Genomic DNA, 13,458 nt, shown 5'->3' with positions numbered 1-13,458 from the left:
AGAAATTCCAGTCTCTTTGAAGGGAGCAACCAAATGCCCAGTGACCGCACTGGGACTGGGAATTAACAATCAGTTCTTCCCTGCACTGTTGGTAATAGGGACAGAACATGGAGTCCGAGGATGGGTGGTACACCACAATTTTTCTGTGGAATGACTACTGAGCATTATTAGCCATGTTAGGCAGAGATGGTTCACAAAATCTTCCTGAAAACTTGTATGTGCCTAGGAATATTGGGAAACTTACTGTCATTTGGATGATTTGCAGCCTCTGCTGTTCCTTGACCTGATGCTGTGTTGGAGCCTCTGGACCTTAAGCATTTCCATGAAGTTCTTGTATTGCTTTTCCCAAACCACAGCTTCCCAAGATCCAGGCACGCTGTCTTTTTTACTTGAGTGGCTTCTTGCTTTACATAAGTCTCTTCATAGCCCTTCAGCTCCAGTTCCTCTCATCACAGCATCTGCCCTTTTCAAGCCCAGCTCCAGCTTTCCAGGCTGCTAAAATCCCTATGACCAGCTCCTGCAGTTCTTTTGCCTTCCTTTTGATATGGTTCTCCCTCTCCACACCACCACTTTCCTATACCCCACTTTCACCATTGCCCAAACAGTCCTTAGATTTCGCCTATTCTTCATCTGGTAGAAAAGCCACTGTATCAGCGTTTCTGAACAGAGGAGGTCGTATCATTTCTATTCCCTGGTACAGCCAGCCAAGCAGTGACTATTCTTTGAGCGTCCCCTAGTCCACTAGAGGAGGTGGAGAAGCTGAAGCGGAAGCCCTAAATCTGCTCCATTTACTTCCCCCCTACCCCTTTTTATTTTTTTTTCCTATCTCTGCTGTCTCTAGGTCTGATGGCACCATCTGTAGCTACATAGATTTGGTTACATGTGACCAAAGAGCTCTGATAAAAGGTCTGCTAAGAAGGAATTGCAGAAATCAAGCATTGCAGTTATTAATGCATACACTGTTGTTGCAACACCATTAAATGAAGGGCTGCTGCAGGATATTGTGCAAGGGATTGTGATACTCTTGCAAGGCGTCAGGAAAAGTGTTTTCAGTCAGAACTAAAGCTTCAGAGCTTCAGAACAGAGGTTACAAGTATATGTCAAGGTTTTAGGAGCACTGCACTGACAGTCATTATAAATTTTGAAAATCACATTGTGGGATCTTAATAGGTTCTGTGTTTTCAGGTAGGTGCATAGGATAGCTGGAATGAAAGAAGAAAATTTTACCAGGCACATTGATAAGGCTTCTGCTTCCAGAAACTGTTAACAAGAGATCCCTGATATAAGGAGACTGGAATTATCTTTGCCTGCCATTTGATGCTGAAACTCATTAGGAATTCTGCTGTAGCGATGGGTGTATTTCCTGGCTGATGAAAGCAGGTGCTGGAAGAAGGCACAGCTGGAGAAACTACGACTAAAAGCAGGCAAAACGTACCCTGGATAGTGTCATCAGGAGTGCATGATAAAAGCCGTTTAATCAAGAAATGTGTTCCTTGGATATCGCATGCACACAGTCTCTGTAAATTTTGGCATGGTGTAGATAGGTCCAGGATAACCAGTTTAACAACATTCTCCAGGGATTGCATCTCTTGCAGCCTGCTTGTGTCTCAGGCATACATCTACTGTGTCCAGAACTCAGCTCATATCTCAGTGATCTCCTGTAGCATTTGCTGATCCATTCCCAAATATGGGCACCAAATGAGAGAAAATTCAGCATGTCATACAGTGTATTCATGACCACATGAGCTATGTAAGCCTACTTAAATTTTATCTAGCAGTTAACATACAAGACTATGAGCTATACATGTATGGGTCTAAGTGGAAGACCAGTCAAAGAAACTAAACAGATATGATGTGCCTGTTCTGGCTTCCACAGAATACAGATTGTGCTTCATACACTGAGCTACAGAAAAGAGGACAATAGGAAGAAAAACAACCAGCAGTAGGCTATAAGTAGGTGTGAACTTAAGTAGTTCAGAAGAGAGAGATGAAACAGAATAAACAATAGCAAGAGGGTGCAAATTAGCATGCCTACTCCCTTCTTCAGTTTACGCCTACTTACTAATGTCCTTTTCCTGCTATGCCTCAATGCCGGCCCCTTCTCATGTATTGCATTGTATTCAAGTGTCTTAGATGAAGTGAGATCAATTCAAAGGTGATGAGCAAAAAGGGGCAAACTATGCACCATTGTCTGCTTGTGTGTTGTGAATCAGGAATCTGAATGTCTGGAAATATAGCTGAAACTGCATCAGCCAGTCCTCGTGGTGCCCACTTCCAAGTTTAGCTCATGGATAGCTGATGTGTATTGACCAGTACAGAGAAAACGATAGTAAGTCAGGTTAAAAAAGACATTTATGGTTGTCTAATCTGATCCTCTACATTATATGAGCCTTAGTGCATCATCTAACACTCTCTGCATTGACCCCTCTTTAGCCCTCTGCTTTGCAGAAGAGGATCTGCTGCAGTATTTCTGAATGAAGTTTCTGATGTACAGTAATCTTCAAAGACAATACAGACATAAAAAGCAATTCCTCTCACAGCTATGGTGTCCATTGGATGAATATGTAGCTGGAAGCACTTTTTTGTGTGACATTCCAACAAATCTGTACTAAATTTACAAAAAATAGAGCATTTATTGCAAGTGAAATCAAAACTTCTGAGGAGGAAATAAATTTTCCTATTTCCTTAGTTGTGCTCTAATCTTATCAAAACCCAAGACACTATGTCAGACTTTTGTTAACTAAGTGGAAGGATGGTCTTCCATGACATGATCCTTTTAATGATCCATGTCCTCATTTCTTAACATTGGCTGTTTCTGTCATCTTGGAAAATCTCCTCTGTAAAATAATATTTGTTTCTCTCCATGGCAGGGAATTGTGGTTTATCCATATTAATTGCTGATGAAGGACATCTAATTACTTGGACAGATATCACACGAACACTTCACATTCTTATTGACTCTGGTAACAGCTGAGTGTCTCACACATAGTCTTGCTTTCTTCCTCTTTTATTATCAACCACAGGGGATGTCTTACCTGCACTCAAGCAAAACCGAAGTCCATGGTCGACTCAAATCCACAAACTGTGTAGTAGACAATCGTATGGTAGTGAAGATCACTGATTTTGGCTGTAATTCAATTCTGCCTCCAAGGAAAGGTAAAAACAGTACCCAGCTGGACTCTCCTTCAAGGTTTCCAACCCAATGGGATTTTCTTATCTTAATAGTCCAGTAGGGCCTAACTACATCTTGTATATAGAACAAAACATACAATATGATTTTGTTTCATGTAGCAGCCATCACACAAGTGATATCTGAAAACACTATCTTACCTTAAATAACACAATGAAAGAGAATTATTGGTAGATAAAAATTTAGGCAGCATAGGTGAGAAGGGGAGGAAAGGTGATTTTTCAGTTCATAGGTTAGCAAACAGAGATTTCACACGTGGCTGCGATGCAAGAAACATTTCCAGCATCCAAGGCCTTCATGCAGACAATTCTCTTCAGCAGTAATGCTGAACTCGTGTGAAGAAAAAAAGTAGTTAAGTACCACATGATTTTGTCATTGATCAGATGCACGTGTTAGCACAGTGCTCTGTGATTTAAACATTAACACTTGTGACTGATCATCCTTGAAAAAATCTGTAATGATATGCAATGATAACCTTAATGTTTTTCATTCCTTAGGTAGGAATCTAGAAATATATGTTCAATCAGACTGGAATAACTTTGAGAGCTTTTCTTCATATTTTCTATTCATCTCGCATTTATAGGACATTTCTGCATAATAGAGCACTCCTTTCTACTCATCTTTTCCTTCTTACTTGATCTCGAATGAAAAGACAAGCCCATCTGAAATTACGTCATCTGAATCTGTATAGTAGAGCTTGGGGCATAATAAGCACGGCACTGTGCTATAACTCTAGTATATGATCTGAGAAGAAACTGTGTTTGTAACTGAGTTGAGAGAAAATTTTTGCATTCGGACAAAAACATGCTGAAGACTAGCAATTAGAACATAAAAAAGAGTAAGAAAATTGCACGGAATGTAAATGTTTTATTATTTCTTCATTTTACAACTTTCATGTTTACATTTATATTATTATTACGTTTTAAAGCATTTGTTTTGTTTCATTGCTCATAAGATAAATGCTTTGACAAGCAGCCTCAAAATTTCTGGCTGCTGGATTTCTTTCCTTGAAGAAAACTTAAGGTTTCACAAGAGATCTACAGATTCATTGTGGCTGGATATTGCACCCTGATATCATAACACTGTGTTCAGGGTCACTGTGTCCAGGTCACTGTTATGATACATCACCAGCATGTCAGAACAAACTGTCATACCATGGAAGCATTCTGGTTTTGAGGTACAATGGTGCTTGTTGCACTAGGAATACAGATTCATATTTTCTGTAGAAAGAAAGTGGTTATGAGCAAGTAATATTATGTCAGGCTCAAAACCACTTGAGAGTTATTTCAGTAGATTCATGATACCAAGGCTGCTGGGAAATATTACAGCCTTCCCATCTGACATCTTGTATAACAAAGCCCATGCATCTAGCTCAAGAATTTATGGCTCAGCATTTTTTTTATAGCACTGGCATTCCTTGGTCTTATACAGATGCATAGGCTGTTTCTAAGAAGCCCATGAAAGGTAGTTACGAAAAGCAAGTTCATTGCCAGTAACCATAACTTTTCTGGAGGTGTGAGGGTCTTCATCAACAGTGGAAAATAGTAGTGTCAGCAAATCCCAGACAATAGCAAACTACTGCATCAGAGGTTTATCTAACCTGTATTGATGTCAGCTTATCAAGAAAGAAATGCTAAATTTGGAAACAAACAGTACCAGTGGGCTCTGTTTGATATGGAAAGAGTAAAAGGAAATAACACTATAGGCAATGGATGCTCTGAGAAGGATCACCCTTTTTCAGTTATTTCTCTCCTTTCCCCCCTTACCTTGTCCCCCACTGTCATCTGGATCTTTAGACCTGTGGACAGCTCCTGAGCATCTCCGCCATGCTGATGTATCTCAGAAGGGTGACGTGTACAGCTATGGGATCATCGCTCAAGAAATCATCCTACGCAGGGAAACCTTCTACACTGGACACTGCCAAGACAACAAAGGTAAATCCACAATTTTCTCCTCCATTGCAGCCTTCCAGGATGGTGTAGCTGTAACTGGCCCCTTCTCCACATCTTGTGAAAGACACTGTCTTGATAGTTGCTTGAACTGTGTGATGGATGAAGAGCCTGTTTGAAGGATCTCACTGTGGGTGCAAATGTCGTTATTCTTTCTGTAAATGAAGTTTGCATTGAGTTTTCTTGCCCTTTCTCCTTCCTCTTCACCTTGGCCATAGCACTAAAAAAGTTAACATTACACAGTGCTCTCCATGCTTACTGTAACATTTAGAGGCCACAAAGGTTTTTCTATTATGAGTTGTGCACAATATATAATAATTCACTCATATTAGGCATCGTAAATCAGAAATGTCAACACAGAACAACAAAAACTCAGCAGCATGACACATGAGCAGTTGGCATTTTAAAACTGGCAATTCAGACTTTTTCAAGACTGACAAAATTAACTTTAGTCATTTAGCTTCTGTCAGAAAAGGCATCTCCTCCTGTAGTGCATCCATTAAACCCCATTTAATGCATTTTGTGACATTGTTTTTCAGTGGCTAACAGCCCAGTCAATCCCAGTTCCCAGAATCCAGGCATGATTTTATATTAGAACTGACATAAAAGCATGTGTGGGTTTGGGATTTTCCTAATGACAGTTACCAACAACAAGTTTAGACATTGTCTTTACCTCTGAGTCATTCTGATAGATCCGCCTCACAGTTATTAAAACATCTAGAGCAGCAGCTGGACAGCCTAATAGCTCTTTTCCTGAGTTACATTTGAAAATAACTTCTGGGGCATGTTCCTCATCCTACATTATTGCAAATCTACATTCATATTTGTGGAAACACAGTATTTCATATCACCAACTTTTTAATATAAATGTAGACCTAGAAGAGATTAAAAATGCCTGTTGCCCAAACAAACTTGTCAGGACTCCATGGCAGATAAGACAGAGAAAATAGAAGTCTTTCTATTCTTTTTCCTGGGAAGAGGCAGCACAATCCTCATGAATGCAACGATTTTGCAAATATTGCCAAAATAGATGGAGAAAGGAAAGAGCAATGTATTTCCATGCTCATTTGGATTTCAAAGCAAATCCATAGCAAACTATATTCTTTTAACTATTTGTTCAGTACTTACAGTACTTCTGTGTTATGTAGATGGTTATTGAGTTAGCCTCAGATACGGCGTTGTTTCTGGGCTTTTCTGAGATATGGTGGCATCCTCACAGCTCTTTGTTTGACCCTGGCTGTCACAGTCACAATCTGGTTCCTTGTTTTAACTTTTACCTGTTTCTTAACACTGCATTTTGTCATCTTAGAAAGACTGTCCCTTTCAAGTAGCATTGGGTTAATCCATCCAACTGAAAGAATTTTTAGCACCTCTAGGTGCTGTTGCTGGGGATGATCAGACACTTCAAGTTTAGTAAGATGGCAATAAACTTACTGGGCCTGAAGCCCGTTTGGTAAATTTGGATTCAATGTAGCTTTAAAAAAGTCTGCTTTGTAAACTTGAGTTGAAATTTTAAGTTTTTCATTCAGTGAGGAGATTGCTTCCTCGCCAAAGCTTTCTCCTTAGAAGCATTAGTAGATGTCTAAGATATATATTTCTGATTTAATGGCTTCTAGTATTATGCTTGATTTTTGATTATGCTATTTGAGTAAATGTGTTCAGGCTAGTTTCAGCAGTTTAACAAATTTCACGTACCAGAAAGAAGGATTCATTCGTTAGCCAAGATAAGGCAGCAAGATGGTGGACCAGATTTATTCAAATACCTTTGGATTTTGTTTGTGGCATTATCTAACTTTGGGAGAGAGTAGCTCAAACTTGGGATGACCATTAATTCACAAATATCTAAGATACAAAGAAGGGAAAAGAATACCAAATTAGAGTCAATGATAATGGGCAAAGAAATGTCCCTGTTGCATGTTAGATTCATTTGGTTTTTAAGTCTCCTGCAGATAGACTGTCAATGGCCAGTTAATCTCTGATCAGAGAAGTTAATCTCTGCAAGTTAGAAGACACAATATTGAGATTTCAGGACAATAGATTTAGCCACTCCAGGACTATGTTCAGCAGCAGCAAGGACTATGTTCAATGACTTAGGTAAATTAAACTCAACTTCCAGGTAAGCTCATTTTCTTAACCTGCAAATATGTATCTATCAACTTAACATGCAATAGTATTGCTACTAATAATAGAAAGTAAGTCCCCAAAAGATGATGGGCATACAGAAGTGGATTTCTAATGTATAGAAGTAACTAGATCACAGTCCTCTTCACTGACTTCTCCGCAAGACAGCTGTTAGGCCAGCTGGTTTCTCCACTCTGCTGCAGAAACACCTCATTCCCTGCGCAAGGCTGTGAAATCCTGTCACGTACCAACTCTCAGTTCAAGCTGCCTCCTTGTTCCACCACTTTCTGCCACCAGCTAATTGCAGTGTTGCTAATAGCTGCTGTTCCTTCCGCTCTCAGGTGTGTGTGCAGCATGGCAACCCAACACATTCCTCTTGCATACATGAGACTTACATAGATTCTACTTTCAGCCAACAGAAGACTTCTCAGAAATCTCTCCACTCCATTTGGGAGCCTTGAGTCTCCTACTCCTTCTCTAGTCTGTAATTTTGGTACCACGAAGCTGGAAGCTACTGCATCTTTTTAGGGTGATCACACATGTTTGGCACACTTAGGCATCCCTAGCTGCATGTACCACCACAATTACAAACCTTCCTCATCTCATTATATGCTTCCTCCAGTAAGATTGTCCCCCCAATATAATCAGACAATATTAATAAATGTGTTTCACACTTCTTCACAGACTCCTTACAGTTTCTTTTCCCCAGAGGTAAAAGATTGCTCTTCTTTTTTAACTCCCTCTCTCTGAAACTCTTGAGGTCTGGAGGAGAAGGACAAGGAAAGATATCTTTGCTTTAGCTCTCACTTACTGTGCTTAAATCAGTTTGTGCAAATACAGCCTGCAACTTTCAGAGAATGCATTTCATGAATAAGAGTACAAATGAGCTAACAAATGCAATGTTTTTAAACCATATACACTAATAGCCTATTTTTAAGGAAGAATAGCATCTGCAGGATGATTACAACTGCTCTGATGGGAGTTGTGTGTCTCCACACTTTTGTTCAAGTTGCAACGGGCTTTTCACATTGTTTTTTACTATAGCTATACTTCATGCTGAGAGGCACGCTAATAATGCCTAACATTCATTTGGGAAGATGCCATAACCATGTCTACCGTGACCAATAAATATTAATGTACATTCCTATTCATTTTGCTTTCAGGAGCCTTCATGCCAGCCCTGATTTGATCTTGTGCCACATATTTAGAAAACCTCCAAAGTTGAAATTCACATCAAAATGAGAGAACTGTCTTCAAAGCTTCTCTTTATACATAATTTGTAACATCATAGGACGCTATCCACAAAATATGTCCTTCTTATGTTTTCTTTTGTTTAAAACTTTGCATCTTTTTCCTGTGTAGAGAAACTTTACAGAGTGGAGAGCGGCAAAGGAGTGAAGCCTTTCCGACCAGACCTGTCCTTGGAAACAGTGGGAGAAAGAGAGATGGAAGTAAGCTAATAATTAACTAAGCCATTTTCTGGGTGAAGGATGGAAGTCCTGGCCAAACTAGAGCTCATGATCATGGGAGGATGAAAGCTATGCACATTTTATGCCAAATGCCCTAACCTCATGGGAAAAAACGATATTCTATAGTTGTTAGCAGTTAAATGAAATGTAACTCATGAAAATTATTTCACTGGAAAGAAATGGATGCTTATCTGGTGCCACTCTTCTGACCTATTTTAGATAGCTTTAAGATGGGATGTATCACACCTCAAACATACCTCTCTCCACTGATTATATGGCCTCTAAGGCTTCTTGCTCAGGTGAAAATATCTGTATTGCAGACATCCACATATTCAGCAATGAAGCCTGTTCTTCTTGGCTGAATCACCAGTTTCAGAAAAACTGCAAACTCAGGATATTGGAAATATAATTACCACAGCATTTACCTCCATGTCAATAACTGTATCTGGCGCCAGCTGCAAGACTGGATCCAATTACTTGCCATTCATTTATGAATGGCAAATTCAAGTTAAGATCATGTCACTAGTCACCACAGAGTTAAGATGCCTGCAATGAGTGTCCTAACCATAGATCCAAACCAGTTAGTCACACATGTTAATATTTTGCTGGTCAAGAGTAACAGGAATTCCCTAATGAACTAGTGCTGTTTAGCACTGTCATCCTTCTGTACCCATTACTCAGGTGGACTTTCCTTAAATTTTTGTTCGAAGGTGTATACACTAGTGAAGAGCTGCTGGGAGGAAGATCCAGAGAAAAGGCCTGACTTTAAGAAAATTGAGAGTACTTTGGCTAAAATATTCAGGTGAGCAGCAGGGTCTCTGTTTTTTAAGATGATCCCAACTTCTCCGAAGTGTTAGAAAGCTCAGATTTTTATGTATGTAAGCTGATATGATTATGATTCAATCAGTGGAAAAATTGAGTGTCTTCACTTAGATCCCCCTTTATTCTTTGCAGAAAAGTAGGTGAGCACATGTATATGTATGCATACATGTGTGTACTTGAGCATCCATGCATGTATTAGCTGTGTGAGGGTACGACGATCTCCATACCTCAAATTGGTACATTGTGAAAGTAGCAAGCTGGTTAATTAGAGACTTAAACCATTCAAGTAATTTACCCCTGTCTCTAGTCAAGAATTGGATAGTGACTCATGTCATCTTAGTTTCAGGAAATGAATGCACATAAATGTTTAGAGGATGATTAGAAAGTATGGATGAGCTGGGTTGTGCCGTAAATGAGTTTGGATGGTCCCAAATTAAGCTGACTAGAAGTGCTGGATTGTAACTCACCAGAAGTATTAATTACAGGGTTTTGTTGGTATAAAGTTGTGAGATAATCAGGGCCATAGCTGAATAAGCCCTGTGGGGTTATACAGGCCTTTCACCTGGACAATGCTGCATTGTTTCTACAGAGTTTGGTCTGAATTAATTATTTTGGATATCCAAACAGTAAGCGTTTAATCACTTCTTTTGGGAAATTTTAAAGTTTTAAAAGTTTTTAAAGCTCATCAAGAGACCTCAAAAGTACTCGCATAATTTTACACTTTACACGTGCAGAAACACAACTTCACTATGCAAAACTGAATGCATTAATTGAATAATCTCACTGCAGCTGAACAGAAAGCTGGTTCAGCTCCTAAGCCTCCATCTTACAAAAGCAAAGAGGTTGCTTCTTGCCACATGGAACACGGTGCTCTCCTCATGGAGGGTCTAAGATGGTGCACCCCTGACATAAAGATTTGTTTAAAGTAAGAATGGGTTTAAAGTCCAGTTGGGTACAATACTGATCTGACTTTTCCAGTCAGCCTGGCCCAATCTACTTTCAGACGGCTTCAGCGAGTGCAGGCTGCCCAGACACACGGGGGTTATGAGTGGTTTGTGTTACCATCCTTCTGCTTCCAGGAGTTGGTAGGCTGGGATCTTCAGGATCTCGTCAGCAAAACTAGCCCAGGTGCTGCTAATTGTTCCATTGAAATGTTACGTTTTCTACACAGGCAGCCCCAAATTGTCTTAATCCTTCTGGCTGAAGAGCCCATCTAAATGTTATATGCAATTTTCTAGCTACCATCTTTAGCTTCCTCTCAGGATCTGAGCTTGTCAGTTACTTTTTACAAATGAATGTTCATGGGTTACCCAAGGTAACTTGGATTTGACAGTATTAACAGGGCTGGGTGATTTAAGTGTGTTTTGAGAATTACCAGCTCCAAGTGACGAGTGCGGATCACAGACTTTCAATCCATATACATAAGCCCTTCAAGAAAGGAGAAGCACGATGCACTTGAAGCACTTTGCATCCTAACTACATGAAAGTCAGACACTGGAGAAGTTTTCCATTGCTCCTTTTTTGCCTCTCTCAAAAATGTGCTTCCACCAACCTTTCCTGTTGGCTCCTGTGCATTTCTGTTATTCGCAGTAACTACCATGGCCAGAGCAATGAAAGCTACATGGATACCCTGATCCGGCGGCTGCAGTTGTATTCCCGGAACCTGGAGCACCTGGTGGAGGAAAGAACAGAGCTATACAAAGCAGAGCGAGACAGAGCAGACAGGCTTAATTTCATGTTACTTCCAAGGTAACTGGCCAGGAGGATTTCCACTGGCATTGTATTCACATATATCACCCAATTCTTGGAGAGTGGCGGTTGGGATTAATAGTAATCTTCTATTTCCTTCCCCTCTAATCTGACCCTGCTAGTGAGGAAAGAAGAAGCTGTCCCTGGGGTCTCCCTCCACCCTATGGTGGACTTTCATGCCAAGATGGTAGTGGGACCTTCCTCAACCTCCCTTCACATACAGGATCCAAGCACAAACCTCTTTTTCCACTGTCTTCCTGGGAACACATAGATCTACAGTGATCCCATATCACAGAGTTCCGTTCTGCTCCAGGACCTTGCTAGGTAGAAGAAGTGCAGGAGTGCAGTCCAGATTCAGTTTGGGGTTTAGCAATACAACAGAGGGGCTGAGGTGGGCTGGGCGAGACTGGGCTAGAGGGATGCTTCAGAGCATGGTATAGGACAAGTATTATGGATATTATAATGTGGGTAATACCAGTAATTTTGGTATTGTATATATTTGGAATAGTAAAACTATCCTGGTATGTTGTTACTAGTTTCAAGGGTATTTAAGTAGTTGGGGTTTTGATTTTGTGTCTCAAAATTAAAAAAAAAAAAAATCATCTGTTCAATACAGAGTTTCAGGGAAAATTTGAAATGATCTGGCTATGTATACTGTTTGATAAAGAATCCATGTTTCCTTCCACTCTTTGTTGTTCCTACCCCTCTATTATTGTCTTATTGTAGATGTAACACAGCATTTTGCAACACCTATAATTTTTTGGCTGTCTTTCAGTTATTCTGTTCTAATATCACCACTAGGAACAGATATTTTCCTGGATTTAGAACTGCATGAAAATGAAGTCCATCTGAATAGATATTGATAGGCATGGTATTGAATTTTTGTTCCACAAAATTATCAGACTATAACATCTCATCTGAATCAGGATGAGGTAATGTAATTATCAGTAGAATGTAGTCTACATTTAGAAGTTTCAGAATTTCAGTTTTAAATTTGACTCAATATCCCTATTTCTGACCTTAGCCAAGAAGCTCAGTTTCCTGTGCCTCATTTTCCTCATGGCTATTAACACACTTGGATTTTGTAAGGCTGTAGTGCATTAATTAACATTAGTAAGTGCTTTGAGGTCCCTGGCTAAAAGGCATTATGGGCATCCAAAATGTGATTGCAGTGGCAGTTTTCAGCACACTATTTGACATTTCCTACACAGAAAGCAATGATGTGATTGGGTTGCATGAGAAAATACCTTTAATATTAAACACAGACTACTTATCTGCCTTCCTGCCTCTTCTGTTTCCACAGGCCAGTAGTAAAGTCTTTGAAGGAGACTGGCCTGGTAGAGCCAGAGCTATTTGAAGAAGTCACTATCTACTTCAGTGACATTGTTGGCTTCACCACACTCTGCAAATACAGCACCCCTATGGAGGTGGTAGATATGCTGAATGATATCTACAAGAACTTTGACCACATTCTTGACCATCATGATGTTTACAAGGTGATTAGCTCCACACTTTTGCTCAGTTAACAACCAGGGGACGCACAGATTAAATTGGATGATGTGGTAGATTTGGGAATCTGCCTTCTAAGCAAAGACAAAAGAGAGAAAAACAGGTCAAGATTACCTCATTTCAATATGCTGGAATGCTGGGTACAGTTATAAACACTCATATACCAAAAAAGTGTCAGCTACCTTAAACTAATCAGTCTTGCTGTCCAGGGAAGAAATGTTTAACTATGAACCAGATGATCTGATAAACTTTATGCTTTTAACTAAATATGGATTTTGTTGTGTCTGCAGGTAATGAGTTCTAATTTTGTTTCCACAGGTAGAAACCATTGGTGATGCTTACATGGTGGTGAGCGGTTTACCAAAGAGGAATGGCAACCGGCATGCAGTGGACATCTCCATGATGGCTCTGGACATCCTCAGCTTCATGGGATCTTTCGAACTGAGACATCTGCCGGGTCTGCCTGTTTGGATTCGCATTGGAATTCACTCTGGTACACAGTAGTGCTAGATCAACAATGACAATGTTGTTGCCTTGTTTTTGAACAGAACAGACACTCATAGAAGATCTGGTAGTACATCATACATGACTGCTCTCCTTATGAAGAATCAGGTTGAAAACAATGTACCCAGAGGAAGAGCAACAGAAG

General features: G+C 39.9%; 1 protein-coding gene across 1 annotated transcript in view; it reads left to right on the top strand.

Annotated features, from left to right (window-relative positions):
- The window catches only part of GUCY2C (guanylate cyclase 2C), a 48,526-nt gene that overhangs the window by 29,901 nt on the left and 5,167 nt on the right, over window positions 1–13,458 (top strand). Inside the window, exons 17-23 of the mRNA XM_005507839.4 lie at window positions 3,024–3,156; window positions 4,987–5,124; window positions 8,623–8,711; window positions 9,440–9,531; window positions 11,142–11,300; window positions 12,604–12,796; window positions 13,128–13,302. Coding sequence (XP_005507896.2) covers window positions 3,024–3,156; window positions 4,987–5,124; window positions 8,623–8,711; window positions 9,440–9,531; window positions 11,142–11,300; window positions 12,604–12,796; window positions 13,128–13,302 — 979 coding nt within the window. The remainder of the gene's footprint in view (window positions 1–3,023; window positions 3,157–4,986; window positions 5,125–8,622; window positions 8,712–9,439; window positions 9,532–11,141; window positions 11,301–12,603; window positions 12,797–13,127; window positions 13,303–13,458) is intronic.

The sequence above is a fragment of the Columba livia genome, chromosome 1, assembly GCF_036013475.1.
Source record: "Columba livia isolate bColLiv1 breed racing homer chromosome 1, bColLiv1.pat.W.v2, whole genome shotgun sequence".
Lineage (NCBI taxonomy): Eukaryota > Metazoa > Chordata > Aves > Columbiformes > Columbidae > Columba > Columba livia.
The sequence above is the reverse complement of the archived record's forward strand: the minus strand, read 5'-3'. Positions and strand labels throughout refer to the sequence as shown.